At 44.8% G+C, this 24995-nt stretch overlaps 1 protein-coding gene across 2 annotated transcripts in view; it reads right to left on the reverse strand.

Annotated features, from left to right (window-relative positions):
* COL5A1 (collagen type V alpha 1 chain) overlaps positions 1-24995 on the reverse strand; it is a 298677-nt gene that overhangs the window by 201889 nt on the left and 71793 nt on the right. For both annotated transcript variants that reach the window (XM_089684686.1, XM_089684685.1), the window contains exons 3-4: positions 23949-24162; positions 18804-18966 (exon numbers count right to left, since the gene is read on the reverse strand). In XM_089684686.1, the coding sequence (XP_089540812.1) occupies positions 18804-18966; positions 23949-24162 (377 nt within the window). The remainder of the gene's footprint in view (positions 1-18803; positions 18967-23948; positions 24163-24995) is intronic.

The raw sequence follows: 24995 nt of genomic DNA on the forward strand, positions 1-24995 counted from the left end.
GGGAGTTGCAGTAGTCGAGTCGTGATATGATGAGGGAGTGGATGAGCTGTTTAGTGGTTTCTGGGGTTAGGAACGTGCGGATTTTGGCGATGTTGCGGAGGTGGAGTCTGCACGAGTTTGTTAAAGATTGGACTTGGGGCTGGAAGGATAGGTTGGAGTCCAGAATGACACCCAGTACTCTGGCCTGCAGGGCGGGTTTGATGGTAGCGTTGTTGGATGTGACGGAGAAATCAATGGGGGGTGGTGTCCGGGCTGGGGGGAAGACAAGAAACTCGGTTTTGGAGAGGTTCAATTTAAGGAAGTGGAGCGACATCCAGTCTGATATGTCGCTCAGTAGGTGTGTGATTCGGGCTGAGACCAAGGGGGTGAGGTGGGGGGTTGAGAGATAGATTTGTGTGTCGTCGGCATAGAGGTGGTAGTTGAAGCCGTGAGAGTGTATGAGTTGGCCAAGGGAGGAGGTATAGATGGAGAAGAGAAGGGGCCCGAGGACAGAGCCTTGAGGGACCCCAACAGAGAGGGGGAGTGAGGGGGAGGTGGTAGCATTATAGGTAACGCTGAAAGAGCGTTGTGACAGGTAGGATGAGATCCAGGAGAGAGCAGAATCTCTGAGGCCGAGGGAGTGTAGTTTTTTGAGGAGGAGGGGGTGGTCGACTGTGTCGAAGGCCACAGAGAGGTCAAGGAGTAGGAGCACTGAATAGTGTCCATTAGCTTTGGCGGTTAGCAGGTCGTTTGAGAGTTTGAGTAAGGCAGTTTCGGTGGAGTGTAGGGGACGGAAGCCGGACTGTAGGGGATCGAGGAGGTTGTTGTCGTTGAGGTGAGAGCATAGGCGGGTGTAGACTAGGCGCTCGAGGAGTTTAGATGTAAATGGGAGCAGGGAGATGGGTCTGAGGTTGTTCGGGTCATTGGGGTCCAGGGAGGGCTTTTTAAGTATGGGGGTGATGTGTGCATGTTTCAGAGGGGAGGGGAAAGTGCCTGAGGAGAGGGAGAGATTGAAGATGTGGGTGAGGGAGCGTAGGATGGAGGAGGAGGAAGGTCGTAGGAGTTGTGAGGGGATAGGGTCGAGGGGGCAGGTGGTGAGGCGGGCATCAGAGAGGGTCTTGGAGACTTCCTCGATGGTAGTAAGGTCAAAGGTGTGGAGTGTTGGGGGAGCTTCAGTATGAGGAATGTAGGGTGGGGTGGAAGAGGAGGTCAGAGCAGTGGTGGGGCCGTGGGAGAGGGGTGATGAGGGGGTAGCTGAGTGAGGGTGAAGGGGGTTGGAGAGAGTTTGAGCAGCGACGAGGTCCCTGCGGGTTATGTCGAGGGGGAGGGGGGATAAGGGGGTAGCTGTGTGAGAGGGGACAGGTTGAGAGGGCGTGTGAGTTGCGGCAATGTCCTTGCGAATTGTGTCAATTTTGTTTTTGAAGTGATTGGCAATCTCAAGGGCAGTGAGTGAGGTGCTGGGTGGAGGTGGGGGTGGAGAGAGTAGAGAGTTGAAGGCAGAGAAGAGTCGGCGAGGATTGGAGGAGAGGGCCTTGATGAGGGTCAAGAAGTAGGCCTGTTTGGCAGCATGGAGGGAGGAGGTGTAGGTGCGGAAGGCAGATTTGTAGCGGGTGAAGGCTTGTTTGGATTTGGTTTTGCGCCATAGTCGCTCTAGGGCACGACTTTGTCGTTTGAGGGTTTTGGTGTGATCAGTCTGCCAGGGCTGGAGCGGTCGGGGTCTGGTGTTGCGTGTGGTTAAAGGCGCTAGTGAGTCAAGGGCTGTTGAGAGCGCATTGTTGTAGGCGGTCAAAGCCAAGTCGGGGCAGGACAGGGGGAGGATGCGGTCGTGGAGTTGATCAGCTGCAGAGTGGAGGGAGGCAGGGTTAAGGTTGCGGAGGTTACGGCTGGTAGTAGTGTGACATTTGGAGGGGTAGGCGTTGGAGGACGGGGAGATAGAGAAGGTGATCAGGTTGTGGTCAGAGAGAGGGAAGGGGGTGTTAGTGAGGTTGTGGGGAGCGCATCGGTTGGAGAAGACAAGATCAAGGATATTTCCGTCGGAGTGGGTGGTGGATTGTATGCAATGTGCAAGTGCAAAGGAGGAGGTTAGGTGGAGGAGACGGGCTGTGTCCGGGTTGTCGAGGTTGACAGGGATGTTAAAATCCCCAAGAATTATGGTGGGTAGCTCAGAGGAGAGGAAGAATGGTAGCCAGGAGGAGAAGTCATCCAGGAAGCGGGGTATGGATCCAGGAGGCCGGTATATCACAGCAATCTTCAGGGGGGTTGGGGAGAATAGTCGGACGCAGTGGGCCTCGAAGGAGGAGAAGGATAGGGAGGGGGGGTTTGGGAGGACTCGGAAGGTGCTCTGCGGTGACAGGAGCAGACCAACCCCACCACCTTTACGACCGTTAGGCCTGGGTGAGTGGGTCCAGGTGAGACCTCCATAGGAGAGTGCAGCAGGGGAGGTAGAGTCAGTGGGCTGGATCCAGGTTTCCGTGATCGCCAGCAGGTTGAGGGAGCGGGAAACAAAGAGGTCGTGGATGGCGGTAAGCTTGTTGCACACCGAACGGGCGTTCAGGAGTGCACATGAAAACGGGGGGGGAGATTTTAGGGAGCAGGGAGACAGATACTAAGTTGCGGGGGTTGCAGTAGGACGTGGAGGCTGTGGACGTGGAGATGTGGTGGCTGCATTAGTTGTTTGCCTTTAGGCTTGTTTTTCTCTGTTTTCACCTGGTTATCTGGCCAGTAACACACCTCCAGTATTAGGGTGCCTACACTCTGGATAGAGGAACAACAGAGACTCCTTTAGACAGCAGCATTGTGAGGTGGGGGGGAGTGTTAGATGCAGTAGCAGATTTAGATGCACTAACAAATTGATGCCAAAATCCAGCTTCCACTATAACCAGTTACAGCAACAGTTTTGTACCTTTTGGGATTCAGTTTTTGCATAAATAAATCACTGCAACCCTGACAGTGGTAAATGGTTTGTCTCAACCTTCTAACTCAGGGGTGGGCAAACTTTTTGACTTGAGGGCCGCAATGGGTTCATATATTGGACCCGGGGGCCGGACCAAGAGTAGATGAATGATGTGTATGTGTCATCCATAGTAAGTATAGTAATATTTCCCCATAGTAAGCATAGTAATTAATCCCCCATATAGTAATTCATCTCCCATAGTAATTCATCCCCCATATAGTAATTCATCCCCCATATAGTAATTCGTCCCCCATATAGTAATTCGTCCCCCATATAGCAATTCATCCCCCTTATAGCAATTCATCCCCCATATAGTAATTCATCCCCCATATAGTAATTCATCCCCCATATAGTAATTCATCCCCCATAGTAATTCATCCCCCATAGTAATTCATCCCCCACATAGTAATTCATCCCCCATATAGTAATTCATCCCCCATAGTAATTCATCCCCCACATAGTAATTCATCCCCCACATAGTAATTCATCCCCCATATTAATTCATCCCCCATATTAATTCATCCCCCATATTAATTCATCCCCCATATAGTAATTCATCCCCCATATAGTAAGTCCCCCATATAGTAAGTCCCCCATATAGTAATTCATTCCCCATATAGTAAGTCCCCCATATAGTAATTCATTCCCCATATAGTAAGTCCCCCATATAGTAATTCATTCCCCATATAGTAAGTCCCCCATATAGTAATTCATTCCCCATATAGTAAGTCCCCCATATAGTAATTCATCCCCCATATAGTAATTCATTCCCCATATAGTAAGTCCCCCATATAGTAATTCATTCCCCATATAGTAAGTCCCCCATATAGTAATTCATCCCCCATATAGTAAGTCCCCCATATAGTAATTCATTCCCCATATAGTAAGTCCCCCATATAGTAATTCATTCCCCATATAGTAAGTCCCCCATATAGTAATTCATCCCCCATATAGTAAGTCCCCCATATAGTAATTCATTCCCCATATAGTAAGTCCCCCATATAGTAATTCATCCCCCATATAGTAAGTCCCCCATATAGTAATTCATCCCCCATATAGTAAGTCCTCCATATAGTAATTCATTCCCCATATAGTAAGCCCCCCCTGTGTCAATTCACTTACCTTTGCTCCTCCGCGCGTTCCTCTCGTATTCCCGCGCCGTTCTGGTCTTCAGGGAGGACTGTGAGAGAAGAGTTCGTCACGCTGCCCCGCCTACATCCTGGCTGCCCCGCCTACATCCTGACAGCTGCAGAGTCCTGACGCCCGAGAGGAGGGAGGGGGCGGCCATCCTAGAGGGGGGGCGGCCATCCGAGAGGAGGGGAGGGGAGAGGAGGAGAGGAGGTCGCCCGCCCGCCCGAGAGGAGGGAGGGGAGCGGGCGCCCGGCACACAGGAGAGCCGCATCTATTGTAAAGAGCCGCGGCTTGCCGACCACTGGCCTTGCGGGAGCCTAGCTCCGCGGGCCGGATTAAAAGGTCCGCCGGGCCGTATACGGCCCGCAGGCCGTAGTTTGCCCATTGCTGTTCTAACTGCTACATCTTTTTTCTGCCAACAATTTTTTCTGCTGAAAGACAACAAACTTAGTAAAAAAATAAAAGTAATTCAGCCATCACATTTAACAATTTGTCTGCTGCAATATGATAAATATTTGCTTTGTGTCTAATACCGCTTTAAGTTAAGTTTATGTAAAGCTAAAACTTTTTCTTTAGTAGTGAATGGAGTGTTTTGGGAAACGATGTCTGTGATGGTTTAATTGCCATCTGTGTCCTCAACAGGGAGGTTCCTCCTCTCTATAAAAATGGGGACAATGGCCTTCTGGACAAAATGCGACGAGAAATTCAAAATGTTATGTTCTCACTGGAAAACCAGTAGAAGGGAAATATTCCAAAGGGAAAACCATGTATCCTGAAATTGTGTTTTATGGGGATTAAGCTATGTTTAGGATCAGATTAAAGTAAACCTCTCATTAGAGATTCAGGAGATGCAATTGCTGACATCCTTCTAAAACTGTTAGCTGTCTGCCTGTCATTGTGGGTCCTCACTGACATAGAACAAGCATGTAGATCAAGAAAGGCAGAAAAAAGCTATAGCTATTTTTCTGCATGCTTTGTGACTTAAAGCTGAAATTTAATATATTTTTTGGAGGTTTATAGCACAATACACATTAGTTAAGTGTGATAATGTACAGTGGGGCAAACAAGTATTTAGTCAGCCACCAATTGTGCAAGTTCTCCCACTTAAAAAGATGAGAGAGGCCTGTAATTGGCATCATAGGTAGACCTCAACTATGAGAGACAAAATAAGAAAAAAAATCCAGACAATCACATTGGCTGATTTGGAAAGAATTTATTTGCAAAATATGGTGGAAAATAAGTATTTGGTCAATATCAAAAGTTCATCTCAATACTTTGTTATATATCCTTTGTTGGCAATGACAGAGGTCAAACGTTTCCTGTAAGTCTTCACAAGGTTGGCACACACTGTTGCTGTTATGTTGGCCCATTCCTCCATGCAGATCTCCTCTAGAGCAGTGATGTTTTGGGGCTGTCGCTGGGCAATACGGACTTTCAACTCCCTCCAAAGGTTTTCTATGGGGTTGAGATCTGGAGACTGGCTAGGCCACTCCAGGATCTTGAAATGCTTCTTACGAAGCCACTCCTTCGTTGCCTGGGCGTTATGTTTGGGATCATTGTCATGTTGGAAGACCCAGCCACGTTTCATCTTCAATGCCCTTGCTGATGTAAGGAGGTTTGCACTCAAAATCTCAGGATACATGGCCCCATTCATTCTGCCCTGTACATGGATCAGTCGTCCTGGTCCCTTTGCGGAGAAACAGTCCCAAAGCATGATGTTGCCACCCCCATGCTTCACAGTAGGTATGGTGTTCTTTGGATGCAACTCAGCATTCTCTCTCCTCCAAACATGACGAGTTGTGTTTCTACCAAACAGTTCTATTTTGGTTTCATCTGACCATATGACATTCTCCCAATCCTCTTCTGGATCATCCAAATGCTTTCTAGCAAACTTCAGACGGGCCCGGACATGTACTGGCTTAAGCAGGGGGACACGTCTGGCATTGCAGGATCTGAGTCCCTGGCGGCGTAGTGTGTTACTGATGGTAGCCTTTGTTATGTTGGTCCCAGCTCTCTGCAGGTCATTCACTAGGTCCCTCCGTGTGGTCCTGGGATTTTTGCTCACCGTTCTTGTGATCATTTTGACCCCACGGGGTGAAATCTTGCGTGGAGCCCCAGATCGAGGGAGATTATCAGTGGTCTTGTATGTCTTCCATTTTCTAATTATTGCTCCCACAGTTGATTTGTTCACACCAAGCTGCTTGCCTATTGCAGATTCAGTCTTCCCAGCCTGGTGCAGGTCTCCAATTTTGTTTCTGGTGTCCTTCGACAGCTCTTTGGTCTTCACCATAGTGGAGTTTGGAGTGTGATTGTTTGAGGTTGTGGACAGGTGTCTTTTATACTGATAACAAGTTCAAACAGGTGCCATTGATACAGGTAATGAGTGCAGGACAGAGGAGCCTCTTAAAGAAGAAGGTACAGGTCTGTGAGAGCCAGAAATCTTGCTTGTTTGTAGGTAACCAAATACTTATTTTCCATCATAATTTGCAAATAAATTCTTTCCAAATCAGCCAATGTGATTCTCTGGATTTTGTTTCTCATTTTGTCTCTCATAGTTGAGGTCTACCTATGATGCCAATTACAGGCCTCTCTCATCTTTTTAGGTGGGAGAACTTGCACAATTGGTGGCTGACTAAATACTTTTTTGCCCCACTGTATATCTCATTACCTGCAGGTGTCTATGTCTGCTAAGAATGTTCCACTCAATGCCTCCTCACAGCCACCAGACACTCAGCTTTAAACTGGCCATGCACAGTACATTTCCTCTAGTGTGGTCCAGCAGGTTGATCAAGAGAAATTACTTAATTCCCCATCCATATTACACAGTGTAGATGGATGCATCTGTAGTGCTGACTACTGTATTCTGACAGTTGGCATCTGTGGCTGTCAGAATTTGCAAACAGTGCCTGCATCTCACTGGATGAAAGCGCTGTTCATCTGAGAATTTTTCACCCGGCCATACACACTCACCACTAGTTTGATGGCAGCTTCGGCTCTTTTTTTTCTTTCTTTTTTTAATCATCCTTTGTTGTGCCAGGTAGTGGCAATAGGGCAACTCATGGAAAATTTGGTCTATGTATGGATATAGCATTTGAAATCATTTGTATTACGTTTCATGCCAAGGCATAACTGCCAGCACTGCACTGATGACCTGCACTGAAAGCTAATTTAGCAAATATTTTCCTGCATGCAGGTGACATCCTCACAGTAACATTGCTGAAAGCCAATTCCACACACTGTGATGACTTAGACCTGCTGCAGGGAACATAAAATGTTAAAGTGGACCTGAATTAATTCCAGAAATGTCACAATATACAGCACCAGTATAATTTTCTTTTTCCAGAATCTCTACCCTTAGTCATTAAAATGCAGTTCTGCAATCTAGTCAAGTGGCTTTGCTACTGCAGACGTACTTGAACATACACAAACGTAATATTACCTTAATCCTTGCTACCAAGTCCACTTACTTAGCCCTTGAAACTGGCTATGTGTACAGTGTTCACCTGATTTTACACTGGAATAAACTTGCATCTGAAGTTAGCAATGACAGTGTGGCTCTTCTATTAAGGGCTCATTAATAGAGCTGGCTGAGGGACAGTAAAAGCAGGCAGTTCAGCCATTGTTTTACGACCCTCACCCCCCCAAGATCCCCAGCTGAACAAGAAGATGCAGCCACTTAGGGCTGTACCCATGCCACAGCTGAAATGCTTTGTGGATAAAATAAAACAGCATGTCGCATTCAGCAGGTGGTACTGTTGCCCAACCCCACCCATTCAAGTGAATGAGGCTGTGCTGCAATTTTCCTGAAACCACCTGCAATGCAGCATGATGGGTTGGTATTTTCAGGGTTAAAACAGGCCGTTGGAAAGTGACCATAAGACAACCAAAGGGTTAACAAATACTCCAGAGTGTGAAATACATCTGTCTATGCAGAATATTATATGGGTAAGTCAGAGCCCTAGAATGGACACAGAGGAAAACAGGGGACTTCATTCTCCCAGGAGACCCGCCACATTTCTGTTACACTAAGGCCCTTTCAGAGGTCTGTGGCTCTCCTTCAATGGGGTTCATTGTTTCTGCTGACCTGTGAGGCCATGGATGAGCTGATAGACACAGAACATCTGACAGCTATGGAGTTCCATGCATCTCACAATCTCTATAATGTTACACTGGAAAAACTGAGTACTGGAAGAAATCAGAGGGGCACAGACCTCCTGTGGGGCTGAAGTCACACAGTTTGGGATGCGGGACTCATATCATGACATCAGCTTTTTTAAATTAACTGATACAAGGAGTAAAAGGCAAAAAAGCGCAGTGAAAGAAAAGCAAGGCCGTGTCATTATTTAGTTTACAATCTATTTCCTAAAAGAAAAAACAACTGGGTGTGCCACAGTTCACAAATTAGATAAAGCAAAGTAAATAAAATTTACACTGTGCCTCTAGGAATCCAAAAGTTTAGAGTTGTGCCCAGGAAAAAAAGAACAGATGTTAATGGCGACAACTCTCTAAGGTGGAAATTCTGCAATTCTGCTCGCTTTGGTGGATTTCTTCTTGTTTCCTGTTGTGCCTCCAGGACATCAGGGGGGTCCCCAGCAGGGCACAGACAAAGAAAAATAAATTCTCATAGGAATTTTATCCCTTCCCCACATTATGAAAAATATAACAAGCACAAATAATAGAAGCCCAGTTTGAGGACATTACTATCGTTGAGCTCAGCTTCCACCTTACCCTGTTGAGGGGGAACAAGATGGTTCCTACCCAGTTCTCCTGTACCACTCTCTTTGTTTTTTGCTCGGTTTCTAGGACACAGGCAGGAAGGCCACACTGCATCACTGGTTGCTAGGAAGCAGGCAGCCAGACTACCAGCAGCATCAAAACTCACAATGTTGTGCGGCTCAGTCGCCTTCATCCTATCATCTGATGCTGCTGTACAGCCAGGCCACCTGTGTCTTAGCAACCAGTAACACTGTGTAGTCTGGCTGGCTATACCCTTGCAACCAATAACACTGTGCCCTAGCAACCAATGAAAAGACAGAGGAGGTGGAACAAGAGAACTGACATGCCCCCTCCCCAAGCATACCTAGTGACAGTGATATATACTGCGTGTGTGTGTATGTATGTATGTATATATATATATATACTGTATATAATAAAATCAATCTATGTGGAGAGGTGCACCACAAGGCTCGGTCTTTACATCAGCTCTAATTTTAGTCTCTAACCTCCAAAGAGCAGTCAATATGTGGTATACCCACCCCGACACAGAAAAATGTGTTGCTCTTTACAGATAGACAAGAAGGAACCTGCAGTGATGGTGCAGCAATTTGTTTTGGCATCTATCCCAATTTAAAGATCAAATGGAGATGAAGAATTTGAAATTAGTTTATTTAGTGCAGCCACTACACATGTCCTCCATGTTTACACTGAAAATTGCACGTATCTGTCCATGAACAGCATACATTTAACATAGTAAAGCATGTCTGCAATGTGTTAGCATTAGGCATTAATGTGATCGCAGCAGTGTGACTGTAATAAAAAAAAAAGTCTAAAGTGGACAGATAAGAAAGTAATATGTTGGTGACAACCCACAGGAGTCCTGGGTTTTGCAGGGTGCCCAGTACACAGTAATTCCTTCCTCACAACCCAATGATTTATCCAGACAGCAATAGAAAGTAAGATTAAAGGCTAACTCCAACTTTCAAACCATGTTACATCTGTATCATGGTGCTGAGTAGACCTCCACCACCAGCAAAACAGAACCCCTTCAAACAACATGTGGGGGTTCTTCTAACCTGCAGCAGCTGTCAGATTTAAAATCAGTCCTAGCTGTGTCATTCATTCACAGAGGTACGTGATTGAGTACATTACAAGTCCCGTATGCCACCACAGCAGATGGGCTTGTAGGTCTTGATGGAAGACAAGTGTGATGATTACCACGCTTGTAGTCCATTGAAAATTCTTCCGGTTCAATAACTGAAAGTCCATAGTTCAGTATGGTCAAAGAGCCGGAGGAAGAGTCTGCAGGAACCTGCCATTACATCCGTGATCTATTGATCATGATTGCAATGCTTTGCAGGCTCATTTGTACAAAAATAATAAGTGCATTTTTTTCTGCAAATATACACAGTAATGCACGGGCCGCGTCCATCTTGTTGGTTGGACACATTGTATTGATTTGCTGGCTTTTATGCTGAGAAATGTAATTGCATTACTGGGAATAAATTATGGTTTGTGGTTTTACTACACTATGAGCTGGCATTGTTCTCTTCTTTGGTGTTTGTTGCCCTGAGAGAGATTTGGAATAGAAAAAACTGGAATCAGGAGAAGTGCTGCACACAAAAATGACCGATTGATTCTGCTTGCCATCGTTTGGGCCTGAAAACTGCACTATTTGACCAATCCTTAGGTGATCAAATCCTTTGGCAAGAAGCTGTGTGAATGGGTGGATGGTGGGGGATTCTTCTGTCTAAGCCTTTCTTTCCAAGCACCAGCATGTGCAGACCTTTGAGGACCTTGCGTGGACTAAATATTTGATAGTTTTGTGTGGATTGATTTCTGTTCCTAATCCACTGTTGGTGGGGATGTTTGTTTATAAGTTCTTATGTGGGGGCTCTCAAAATTTGTAGAGTTAGGACTACAGAATACTGGGGTGCTGTGACGTGGCTCTGTAGCTTACGCATGTATTTGCAAATGTGTGCTAACTGAACCCTTGTTTTTAACACAGACTGCTAGACAGGTTAATTCGGTTTGTTTGCAAACTGGCTGGCAAGTTTAGCTGGGAACATTTCTCTTTTGTTGTTTGAACTTCTTATGTATATAATATTTTAGCGCTGCACTAACGTTATACTATATGATGTATTTTGCCTATTGAATGTGCTAGCTGCTCTTTTAATTTGTATTTTTTTATACCTGAGAGCAAGAGTTTTGTATAAATAATGATAAGAAAGTAGGAAATGATTTTGAAATGTGTCATCTGGGAACAGGGGCAGACTGACAACTTATAGGGCCCCTGGGCAATAGGGGAACATTGGGCCCCTGTGTCCTTGCCCAAACTCAAAAAAGCCTATGAAAAAGGTTCCAGGGGCAAAATTATGGGGCCCCCTACTGACCCCGAGCCCTCGAGCAGTGCCCAAGTTTCCAAATGGTCAGTTCGCCCCTGTCTGGGAATATTTATCTGTAAACAAAAATTCAGCAGATGATGCCAGCACAGAGTGGAGGGCAGAACATTCAATACCTCAGTAGAAACGCTCTTCATACAAGGACAGGTAGTGCTGCCCATATCCTTTATACAGGGCAATAAGGGGCATTCTGACTGACAGAGGTCTCATTATTGTACACAGAGATTGTCACTGCATATGTCCCATTTACCTATCAGACAACCCAATGAGAAGACCATGGTGGGTTCTGGCAGTGTAGCAATGCCATCAAGGAGGTGTCAAAGTCACCATGTCAAATTCTCTGCCATGTGCAGTTATACAACGTTAATGTAGAAGGGAAATGTTCACATTTATGGATCGGCAAACTGAAAAGGAACAAAAATACTAATGGAAGATGCCGACAGAGCCGGATTTTCCAGCAAACAGGATTTGAGAATTCACTGATAATTACCAATGAGCTTCCAGTTGGGGATTATTTTTATTTTCCTGAATATAAGAATGTAGATTTGTCATACAATGCAGACGCACAGATTGCATGGATTCCTGAATTGCATGATTCTGTAAAGGCCAGACACGAATATTGTAAATATTCTAATGAATCAAACTTGGATAAACGACCAATTCCCAGGTGCAAACATCTACTGAATGTGTCAAAAATGGCCTGCATACTGGAAGGAAAATGTAAGGAGGAACTTTGCTGTAAAGGATATTTTTATTGTAAAAACAGCTGCAGTCTAACTGTAAAATTCAGTACTTGCTGGAATCGGTGTCCTTCATTGGTACTTTATTTTGACATGTTCTCCAAATCTGCAGCTTTGTTAATGGAATCTTAAGCTCACCCCTAGTCATATGACTCAACTTCTCCTGAACTCTGTGTGCTTCCTCATGTGTGCACCTTCTAAACCTCTCCCCTCCATTCCAACTCTCCTACTCATTTTTCTTCCCAACACCTATTGCAGGCAATCCTCACTGTCAGTCTGACTTGAAATCTCAGCAGGGACTGATAGAAATTTAAATAAAGAAGGATTGCATGTTATCGCTCATCGCATGGTTTAAAATAAATCATTTTTTTTGTGGTGATAAATACAGGCTCTTCCATCTGCATAAATATCTCTACTTTACTATCGTTTTCTAATCAAAGATAAAAAAAAATGTTAAACATCTGATACAAGATAGAAAAATTGTAAGCTTCTGATACAAGACACTAATGACTATCAGTTATAAGTCAGTTAGATGTTAGGTAGGACCATATAACTTTATGCATGACAGGTACACGCCAGTGCTGACCCGATTTCCATGAACTCATGTTGGCGTTGTGCCACACTTATGTAAAACAGAGCCTGATATGCAGAGAGCAAAACTCCCAGACAGAACATTCCAGGGGCATAACGAAGCTGCTTGCACTGCTGAGTTCTATTACTACCAGCGACACAATACCGACCCCGCAAGCGCGTCTGTTTTCTGTCTGGAGGTCGATTGCTAGAAAAGAGTATGGAAGTCACCCATCCCCCTTCTCCAGCATCTCAGTGGCCAAACCAAATCATATTAAGCGAACTTGAGCTCCCTTTGACATTTTTATCTGCTGACTCACTACCATGCAAGAAAAAAAAAAGTATAAAACCCAATGGGGGGATCCCCAGGGACAAAACAACTTGGATAATATGACATTGGCTGATTTTTGTTGTAGTGGACATCAGCCTACAAAGTTTACTGTGAGTTAGTTAGCAGACATGAGTTTTGTAAATGTTGTTGCTCTGCCTGGTCCCCCCCCATGGCAGGAAGCCAAAACTGGGTTTCTGGTTGTCTTTTTCATATGAAAAATCAAGAGAGGTAGGGGGCTTTTCGTATGCGTTCCATGTGGGATTATTTCTGTGGTAGGTGTAATAGAAAGGACCACCTCCGATAACCCAGTGATTGCACAATCTAAAAAACAGAAAATACTGCAGTGTTAAAGACAGAATATTCTCTTAGTATACCTTCATATAATCCACTGCAGTTTGATTCAACAGAATTTTCATTGTTTAATTGTGGCACCACTGCAGCTTTAGGTACATTTTTCTGTCCTATGCAACCTCCCTCTCCTGTTGCAATGTGTGTTGGTGGGGCTGCAGTGAGCTCAGAGAGAGGATGGTGCTTTTACATTCAACAGCTATTTCCAAGTAATAAGCAGGGGGAGAGCAGAGGGGAGGCTGCTATTGGTATATAGACAGTGAAATGGGCAGCAATTGGTACAGTGTTTTTCTCCTGATACTGTAACATCAGCCAGAGCCCACAGACATGAGAATATTACAGACTGGTTTGGGTGTCATCTAATGATGCACTTTTAGCCTGGACACTGAAACTTTCATTCAAAACATATTGTTTTGCCCAAGTGGTGGCTTCCTGCTCACCCATACAGACTATTATTATTATTATACAGTATTTATAAAGCGCCAATAATTCGCTCAGCGCTGTACATTACAATGGGGGACAGAACAATACAATACAATGCAAAACATGAGGGGATCGAGGGCCCTGCTCTTTCGAGCTTACAATCTAGGAGGGAGGGGATGGTGGCACAGGAGGAGATAGCTGTGGGGGATGGAGTGGTAGGAAGAGTGGAGGAGGTCGGCAAGTTAGCAGGGGGTGGGGTAGGCTTCCCTGAAGAGGTGGGTTTTCAGGGTGCACCTAAAGGAGAGGAGAGTAGGTGATAATCTGATGGGTTGGGGCAGGGAGTTCCAGAGGATGGGTGACACCCTGGAGAAGTCCTGGACGCAGGCATAGGAGGATGAGACCAGGGAACTAGAGAGAAGGAGGTCTTGTGAGGAGCGTAGTGTGCGTGCTGGGCGGTACTTTGATATTAGGTCAGTGATGTAGTTCGGGGCAGTATGGTGGACAGCTTTGTATGTCAGTGTTAGGATTTTGAATTTGATCCGTTGCGCAATCGGAAGCCAGTGGAGGGATTGGCAGAGGGGGGTGGCGGAAACGGCGCGGTTGGAAAGGTGAATGAGTCTGGCAGCCGTATTCAGGATCGACTGAAGCGGGGATAGCCAGCGGCGAGGCAGGCCAGTAAGGAGGGAGTTGCAGTAATCGAGTCATGATATGAGGGAGTGGATGAGCTGTTTAGTGGTTTCTGGGGTTAGGAACGTGCGTATTTTGGCAATGTTGCGGAGGTGGAGTCTGCATGAATTTGTTAAAGATTGGACTTGGGGCTGGAAGGATAGGTTGGAGTCCAGAATGACAACAAGTACTCTGGCCTGCGGGGCGGGTTTGATGGTGGCGTTGTTGGACATGATGGAGAAGTCAATGGGGGGTGGTGTCCGGGCTGGGGGGAAGACAAGAAACTCGGTTTTGGACAGGTTCAGTTTAAGGAAGTGGAGCAACATCCAGTCTGATATGTCGCTCAGTAGGTGTGTGATTCGGGCGGAGATTGAGGGGGTGAGGTGGGGGGTTGAGAGATAGATTTGTGTGTCATCGGCATATAGGTGGTAGTTGAAGCCGTGAGAGTGTATGAGTTGGCCAAGGGAGGAGGTGTAGATGGAGAAGAGAAGGGGCCCGAGGACAGAGCCTTGAGGGACCCCAACAGAGAGGGGGAGTGAGGGGGAGGTGGTAGCATTATAGGCAACGCTGAAAGAGCGTTGTGACAGGTAGGATGAGAGCCAGGAGAGAGCAGAATCTATAACTATATTCCCTTGGCACACATTCCTGGAAGTATGGCTCATCAATAGAGGGTGCTGTAGCGACTACCAGTTGGGACTGGAAACATCACAGGCAAACGTACATATTTGCCAGCATACCACGAGTCTCAGTATGGTCCAAAAAGGTTTTTATTCTAAAAAGATCACATCACAAACAAAAGTGCAACGTTTCAGAGCCACGCAGGACCCCTTCGTCACATGCCCAACGTAGGGGTCCTGTGCGACTCCGAAACGTTGCACTTTTCTTTGTGATGTGATCTTTTTGGAATAAAAACCTTTTTGGACCATACTGAGATCCATGGTGTGCTGGCGAATATGTACATTTTCCTGCTTGCCCAGACACTCTTTGCCTTGGGTAGAGATATTCTGCTACAATCAGCAGAGTTATAATTTGTTTAGAGTGTTAATATGAACCTCAGATTTCTATTGAATGGGAACCTTCTGATCAATGCTGGATGAGGGAGTAAACCAGCAGCCCATCAGCTTGTAAAAGCAGCGCAGTGTAGAGAGTTGCTTTCACCCACTATGGTGGGCAACAAGCTATACATTATAAACTGTAAATTCTGCGGACATCATCATGGACTTCTGCTGGTTTGGTGCCAGGAAAAGTCAATAAAAGCCGTTCAGTATTCCCGCCTGTGAAACCTCCACTGACTAATGCCAAGAACGTCTCTCGTGGACCTAACCACAAACAATCGCTACATTATTTACACTGATGGAAAAAAAAGGCAGTTACAAGTCAAATGTCCCTCTTTATATGGCCTCAATCTATAAAGCCAATATGTGCTAAAAGGGCTCTGTCCCTGCTAACCTCAATTCATGAGATCATGGCATTTAAAGTACAACTAAAAGTATGACAGTGTAAACAAGTACCAAATTCCAATTTCTATGTAATGCACAAACTTCCACAAACTAAAACAAAAAAAAACTTTATTTTACCTTCCCTGAATGAGCCATATCCTCTTTCATTTGTGTCTCACAGGCTGTCCCTCCCAGACACTACAGCCCACAGTGGAAGGGTTTGTTTGCGGCAGTGCAGTGTAGACAGATGCTGACTGACAGGCTACAGGCTTGTGAACCAGCAGTTAACAGAACCCCCTAAAACATTTTTTTCATCCCCCTGTAGTGAGTGGTAACTGCTCTGAATTCAAGAGCAGTGCAGTATTGATGCCACACCGTCACACATCACGGCATTGGGTAGATTTCACTAGCAGGATCAACAGTTATTTGTTGAAATTTTTAGGGGGACGAAGAGGAAACTAGGTGAGCAGATACGCATATAATTAGGGGCCGCAGCACATATTTTTGTTTAATGGGAGGCCATAGTTCTACTTTATCAAAGCAAAGTACAATGTGCCAAATGCAGATACCATGAATGAACAATCAGCATAACTGGTAATAGGTCTAAACTAATTAAATGTGCCCATGCATCTGAATACTGTGTCCTTTGCTTTCTATTTTATTTGACACAGTTAGAACCAGCAACCTTTCAGGACTGAAATATCAGTGTTGGGTACAGTTTCCCTTTAATACCTCTGATGGCAGCAAAGGAAAGACACTTTTTTAAAAACCTTTGTCATCACAAACTTAATAAAACATCTCCTTGGGAGTGAGGAAATGGAGGTACACTAATGGCAGTGTCCGCTGCAGTGCTGCAGTCAGGAATTGTTGTTAGCAGAACCCTGGGGGCACGTCCGGATTAAGGACTGGGAATGCAAGTCTTCTTAATCATCAGCTGAGTCGTGAGTCAGAATTCCACCTGGGGATATCTTCAGCGGTCTTGGGGTTTTCCACTGGGTTTTGGCACACTGCCCAGGCTGTCAGAGATAATCTGGAGGCTGAAGAGACATCTTCCATGTGTTGCTGCCTCTGAAAACCAAGCGTGAGCTGTTTCAAAACCAAATGTGCTCATTTCAGCCAAAGACAGCATCAGGTATTGGTGTCCAAGACCAGACAACCAGATGTATGTAAATGTATGACAAATACAATGCAATGACTGGGACATCCACGGGGTAACAATGTAGTGAGCACAGACTCTTCAGGGCATTGAAAGAGCTAATTTTCTTATGCTGAAACCGTCACTTTTACCTTCTTTCATTGTGCTAGCAGCTAGCTCTGTTCAGTCAATATCCTCACATACTGTGTCCACTTCTATGAAATGATGCTGATTGCAGCACAGCTCATGCAGGAGGCATAGAGGGTTTTCCAAGGAGAGAGTACAGTAGAATCTGTTTACTTTCAGACTGTCTCTCTCTAACTGAAACTTTGTATAAATCCTTCTATATAGAGAAGTGAGAGGAGGAGAGGGCTCACTGCACAGGTGTGTGTGTGTGTGTACATACCTCCCGACTGTCCCAGATTTGCTGGGACTGTCCTAGGACTTGATGGAAGTCCTGGAGTTCCAGCAAATTAAGGCTAAGTCCCAGAGCAGAGCCCAGTGCCAGAACAAGTGTTGGCACCTGGCTCCAGGGACTTGCACAGCAGGGGCACCCCAGTCTGGGCACTAGTAACACCTGCCCATGGCTTGTGCGGGGTGTCTAGGGTCCGCAAACAAATCTTCATATAGCAGCTGGCATCTCTCCCGGCCGGCTGCCACTTACACACTGCAGAATGGCTGAACCCACCTCCTTCTCCTTCTTGGCAGTGATGCTTTCCTGTACACAGACAGGAGGAGGAGGTGGGGAGAGAGGACACCGCTCTGCATGTGCCATGCTGATCTGAGGACTGTGATAAACACAGTATACATAGGGTTTGAAAGGGAAGGGGGACACAATAACTAGGAAGGGTGGTGAGGGGCAGGCAACAAAGCGGTATACTTGGAGTGATTTGGGGGGGGGGGAGAGGATATGTGCTAGGAGGTACTTTAGGAGGGGAGTGGACCTGTCTTAGAAGGGGGGGTTGGATATGAAATCCATCCCCCACACGCCTCCCTCAGCACAAGTCCTCTTCCCAAAGAGCCCCCTTGCACATATCCTCTTTCTCCCCCAAATCAAAACAATGCTGGCTGCCACAAGAGATGCCAAGTAATTGCCCCAGGTGCCCAACCTATTGCTCCCTTGGCAGGCAAGTTAGTGGAGCCCAGGGCTGGTGCACACCATGAATTGCACAGGAACATGCTGTACATACCTGTGAGATTCACATGCGGTCCAAGTGCAGTGCAGTTTTAGCCCATTCATTTGAATGAGCTGAAATCATGCCAGACCACACAAAAGGCAGTGCAGGCACTACTTTAAAAATGCACAGCAACCGGACTGTACAGTATTACAGTACCACGTGACCCTATGCAGGCAAGCGCACTGCACTTACAACCTATGTTTAGGGTGTCATTGAGTTACATTGACAACCACTGCAGATCGCGATTGCAGCATTTTTTGAATGTGGTGTGGGAAACATGCACAGAAAGCCGGTTTCCCACAGCCTGTTATAGTGTGAACTTGCCATTAGTCTGGATTTGTGGGATTTTGTTCATATCTTGGGAAGGTCCCACCAAAACTGAGGCAGTTGGAAATTATAGATTTATATTAGAAAGAGAGATCTATGTGATCAAAAAATAAGCAACATAGATGGTCACTTGTCTGTTTGAGAATTTGATCACTTCGTTGTAATAAAAGAAACCTCTCCTGTCTGGTGAAATCACCAATTCCTACAGTGGTCTGAAGGAAAGCTAAAGCCTCTCTGTTAATTCTCCACGTTTATCTTTTAGAAGAAAATGTATTCACATTTATCCGCTGCAGGCTCAGCTCCACATTACCTGGAAAATGAGGCACATTTTGGCTGCATGTGAGAGGAAATCCCATTTTCCCTCCAACATGACATGTCCAAGTCATTCGCAGAGCCAAAAACAGCTTGTTCTAAAGGAACATAAACAAACTGGAAAATCCATCAGACGGACTGGCTGCTTCTCACCTCAAAGATGTCTTCGTCTAGAATCCTGGTGCCGAACACAACGATGCCATTAGTGTCAACAATTGAGTGCTCGCTGCGCTCCAGGTGTTTTTGCGCCCGCTTCTTACAGTCCACGAAAAGTGTCACCTGCTTCTTGTGGACGCTGATCCCTATCCGATGCCACCTGTGGGGAACGAAACAGTTTTAGAGACATTGGCAGATACAACAGGGGAAAGCACAGAAAAGCTTAAAGCTCACAGAACTTACAAAACTTGTCTAGAAGTGATGGTTTACAGGGTCAGTCCCCCAAAACTGACATTTTAGTTATACGTGAAGGGAGCATGGTGAAATGGGTCAGACCCTGGCATCTTATTTGTCTCAGTTAGTCTAACCGCACAATCTCCCTGCCATAATTCCTGGGTCTGTTGCTGCCCACTTTTGGAGATTTGAGTATCCCTGCTTACTTACTGTTTCCATTTGCCAGATCTTCCTGTTACAATCTTCTTAATATAAAATAATAAATATAAACTACTATTAAAAATCAGATGAGGATGCTAGGAGCACTCTTAATGGGCAATGCAAGTGTCCAGACCCAGAAACTCAGCACAATGTTGTCTTGGAGGTCCAACTGGAGACTTCTCCATGCTGAGTTTCAAAGTCAAACATATTTTTTCAGCTACTAATATTTTTAGGTTTTATTGTATATGGTTCATACTTTGGTGTATGTGTAATTTGTAATGTGTATGTCCAGAGGTGTATAAAATCAAGCACCTAAGCATGCAGAGTGCTTCTACACTCATTTGTGAAAAAATGGGTCTCTGTCAGGAGCTCAGTGACTTCAAGCGTGGTACCATGATAGGTTGCCACCTGTGCACTAAGTCCATCCATGAAATTTCCTTGCTACTAAATATTCCACGGTCAACTGTTAGTGGGATTATAACAAAGTGGGAGCAACTGGGAACAACAGCAACTCAGCCAGCAGTGATCATTGTATTTTGGTGGTGGGAAAAGCTCCCTGCGCTCCCTAACAGCAGAACACAATAGCGGGAGGGATTTCCCCATCAACACTGACTGTGTTGATAGGGGAATCAAGCTATTCTCTTCCAAACGCAGGTTGAAGCACAATTGCATAATGCATGGCCTGCCTTGGGCTGAGATGATGTCTTTAGTCTGCTGCAGGGAGAAGGATGAATTTCCTCAGTCTCCCATCCCTCAGTGACTAGATTTTACATTGTGTCAAAGTGGGATGCTGTAGCAGGGGCTGATCTGTAGTAGAAATTCAAGAATCGCATAGATATCAGGATTTACACGACTGTGTCATCTCTGAGCAGACATCTCAGTTCCAGGCATCTGGGGGGGGTACTGTGATCTCTGTGAGAAGTAATCAATAGTTTTACACCTACACATTGTTTAGAATACTTGCACTTAACATCAATTATATACCTTATCTAGTTCCACTTTAACCAGAAGATATCACATGCCTTGTTGAATAACTAATGCCCCAGGCGAGCAGTCTGTGTCTCTTGTGTGTATTTCATACCAACATTTTTCATTCGTTAACTTCATAGTTTTGTGATGAAATAGAGCAATAGAAAACATGAGCATAACCTTAAGGATAACACCATGGTAATCAGCAAAGTGACCTCTAACTTTGTTCACCTATCTGGGGTGATATGTCAGGCTATCTTCAGTGGTAGTATGTTTTGCAAACTGTCAGAGATGAAAAAGTCTGCTATTCAATCTCAGGATGACTGTCCAGGTACAGATAATGTTACTGTCCCCAGGCAATAAATGCCACAAAAAGATCCAATTTTTTATGCACAGAGTATACTGACCAAACTAACAGCCTTATATCAGTGTAAAAGGCTCTATAAGACTAAGCTCAAGCATACAACTCTGGTTAGAAATCATATTAAAGCCTATCCAGCTGGGTTTTTTGTTTAATTAAAAAAAAAGTTAACATTTCTGTCACCCAATCAATGCAATTTTTTCCTCACTTCCTGTCCCTCTGACACATCTTCAAATGATCAGATGTCTGCTCTTTTTGCCAAATTTTGAAGTCAATGAGCAATTTACATCAATTCTCTGCCAGTCAACAAAGCTGTGTTACCCAGGAGACTGCAAACCTGAATGCTATTAAAGTAGAACTGTGGTCCAGCTATAGACATTCAAATATTGACATGTTCCTTATAATCACTTAATAAGCTTTAAATTAAGCCCTCACTAACCTCTGTAGTTACAGCCACTGTGGAGTAACTACTCAAAGCTCATAATACAAGCAGTGAAATTGTTCAAGTTGGGTCTCAGCACTCTGTTCCCCTCGCCACCCCCCCCCCCCCTTCTGGAGCACCTGATCGTTCTTAAAAGAGAAATTTGAAAAATGGCAGGCTACCAACACACTGCTGGCAGGAGAAAGTGGAACTGCCAAGAGCATTAACTGCTCCACAGAGGCTATAGATACAGAAGTCAGTGAGGACTTACATTAACCACTTGCCCTCCAGAGGATTTACCCCCCTTCCTAACCAGGTCATTTGTTGCAATAAGGCGCTGTATTACTTTAACTGACGATTGCACGCAACACTGTACATAAATGAAATGTATGCCCTTTTTTCCCACAAATAGAGCTTTCTTTTGATGGTATTTGATCACCTCTGCATTTTTTTATTTTTTGTGCTATAAACAAAATAAAAGACCTACAATTAAAAAACAAAACAATATTTTTGACGTTTGCTATAAAATATATCCGATATGAAATACAAAGCAGCATGTCCTTGCTGACAGGAGAGAGACCTGTGTTGTTTACACACAGGTCTCTCCCCTGTCAGCTTTCCCCGGCGATCGCTGAGTGCCAGCCGTGAATCCGTGACTGACATCCCTAGCCGCCAATAATGGCGCGGGTAGGACGGTGCCCACTACCCAGAAATGCAAATCACGTATATATACATGATTTTGTGCAGCCCTGCCGCCCTGTAGCAGTACTTCTACTCGAGGGCAGCGGGCAAGTGGTTAAAGTTCATTTATTGCTTGTTAAGAATATGTAAATATTAGAATGTCCATACCCTGCCCACTGTTCTACTTAAAGTGGAACTCTCTTTATAAGCATTAACTATTTTTAATCCATATGCTACTGGCCTTAGTAAATAGGTATATTATATTTACTTGTTTTCATTTTTTTTACATTTCTTTAGTTGCTTCCTGGTTTTTGGCTCAGGCCAAAATGATGTCAAACATGACAGGAGACTTCATGGGCAGTTTGGAATAGGGCAGAGAGCAGATGGATTCTAGGAAGTAAATGCTACATGAATCATCTGCACTTTCTAAAGATGTCAGCAACTAGAAATGCTAGGGGGTTATTTTTCAAAGTGGTTTCTTAACAAAATAAAGCTTGGAGACCTGGATGGATGGGTGAGTTTGCTTTGAACATTAACCGCTTCCCCACCACCCTATAGCAGATATACTGCTACAAGGCCGCAGGGGTGTGCAAAGTCACGCATATATATATATACATGATTTTGCATTTTCCCTTTTTCCCTACCCGCGCCACCATTCACGGCCGCTGCTGTCAATCACCGGGTCCCGGACAGGAATTACCCGCCGGAGCCTGGTGATTACTGAGCATCTCCGACGGGGAGGAAGACTGTTTTGTTTACTAACAGTCTTCCTCCCTGTCGGCTTGGGCACAATGCTTTGGATGGCTGTGCATAGCACAGCCATCCACAGCAGTGTGCTTACAGTGAAGCACACACTCCCCGCCCAATAGTAAAACACTCCCTACACATAGTTAACCCTTTGATTGCCCCTCATATTAACTCCTTCCTGCCCAGTGCCATTAGTACAGTGTCAGTGCTTTTTTTTAGCACTGATCACTATATTAGTGTCACTGGGGATGTTAGTGACACCAAGTCAGTTCCCCCCCAGTGTCAGAATGTCCACCACAGTCCCGCTAAAAGTCGCTGCTCGACGCCATTACTAGTAGAAAAAAAAATCCCAGTATCCATACCGTCATTTGTAAACGCTACCACTTTCACGTAAACCAATTAATTTACACATATTGGGATTTTTTTTTTAGCAAAGACATGTTGCAGAATACATTTTGGTGTAAATTTATGACGAAATTTGATTTTTTAAATTTTTTTACTGGACATGTTTAATAGCAAAAAGTCCAAAATATGTTTTTTTTCTCAAAATTGTCGGCCTTTTTTTTTATAGCGCAAAAAATAAAAACCGCACAAGCGATCAAATACCACTGAAAGAAAGCTCAATTTGTGGGAAAAAAAGGATGTAAATTTAATTTGGGTGCAGCGTTGCATGACCGCGCAATTGTAAATTAAAGTAACGCAGCGCCATAACGCAAAAAATGGCCTGGTCAGTAAGGGGGGGGGGGGGGTAAATCCTCAGGAGGGCAAGTGGCAGCAGATTCGGTTTGTGGTGCTCAGATACCATTAAAGTGATTGTAAAGCTACATTTTTTTTAGTTAAAATGAAAAATGGGGTATACTTACCTGCTCTGTGTAGTGGTATTACACAGAGCAGGCTCTTACCTCCTCTTCTGGAGTCACCTGCCAGCGCTGTTCACTCCTCTTTTCCTCTGGGTGCTCCCTCAGCAAGCCATGTGCGTGAGCCCTTCAGCCAAAGTGGCTTGGCCATGCCCCTGCTCCCTCCTCATAGGATCTGAATGACAACAGCAGAAGCCTATGGCTCAGAGTCTCCTGTGAGAGCAGGAAGTGAAGAGAGAAAAGCTGCAACAGAGACAGCACTGGATCCTGAGAGGAGACAGGTGTTTGGGGGGGACACAACAAGAGATGAAACATTTTTTACCTTAATGCAGAGAATGCATTAAGGTAAAAAACGTTTTAACTTTAGAGCCACTTTAGGTTTTGCTTTAAAGCTTTGTGCTCTTTTACAGGGAGAAGACTAGTACACGTGTTTTAAGTACAATGATAGTATCAGAGAAATGTAACATGTATTTCTCAAGATCTACTGAACAGAAGGAGTCTGCACACATTGCAGATTGCCACAGACAGGTCATACCAAACCAAATGTGAAGATCTTCTTCTGTGTATGTGTGCCTGCATACACATGTTTTAAATTGTCAGTCCCTGTGTGCATAGCAGGGTCAGCTTTCTGTGGCTTCAGGCAACAGATAGTTGCAATGAGAAGGACTTACTTGCCATCAGAGAGATTAATGCCACTGAAGAGAGGGTAATCCTCAGGGACAGGATTTCCCAAATGATCCTCATATAGAAAGACGGGTGATCTGCCAATCTCCATGCCAACCTGCTGGATGCCATGCTCATTGTAAATGGACATAAGGAATGATTGGCCTCCCTTTTTGGGTTTCACAGTTGTCAGAATGGAGAAATCTTGTGGGAAGGGGTTATCTGTGAAGGAAACAAAAAAACAGAGAGCAATAAATTCCAAGACTATATGTAGTTTCAGTCATGACTATGTGCTATGAGAGGTGAGCAGTTACTGTATTTCCGCGTTTTCCAAATACAGGCTGCGGGCAGGGGGTGACCAAACTTTACTTCTAAGGTACAACTGAAAAGAATTAGACCACCGGGCTGTGCTGTTTGGCAGCACTGCCTAATTCTCAGGACTAGACCTAGACAGGACGAAATACAAATCCTTTGGTAGATAACACAGCTCTCGGATATGTATTACACACACACACATATATATATATATCTGTTTGCTGGGACACATCCTATGACAAGTAATGCAAGGTGTAAGAATGGTATAGCGAGCGCTACAGACAGGAATGTGTAAGCAGCTAGAACACCAAAAAAGGCAACCAACCAACCTTGCAGTAATCAATAAAAAAGAGGGATAGGTGCAGCGCTTGAATCAGAATACAAAAGGAATGCTCTATAAGGTATATATGCATATAAATGTCAATGATCAAAAAATATTAAAATAGATACAAATGTGATACAATGGTAAACAGTGCGCTAATCAGTGGGAAATGTTAAAGCACACGTAAAGTCCTCATCCCAAATCAGTGGTTATAAGAGAGGTGAAGAATCCTAGGAGCGGATAGAGTGCGCACTCACCAGAAGTGCGTATAAATAACGCATGTAGAGAAGTATAATCTGCAGAATATCTCCGGCATCAAAACTCTGGTCAGATTGCACTCCGCACCATCCTCTGTCTCACTGCAAAGAGCAGTAACCAGGATTCATCAAACAGTGTGGGCGTCAAAGGTACTCCTTAT

Source organism: Staurois parvus, unplaced genomic scaffold (genome assembly GCF_062004578.1).
Source record: "Staurois parvus isolate SC_StPar_1 unplaced genomic scaffold, SC_StPar_1.0 ptg000352l, whole genome shotgun sequence".
NCBI classification, from domain to species: Eukaryota; Metazoa; Chordata; class Amphibia; order Anura; family Ranidae; genus Staurois; species Staurois parvus.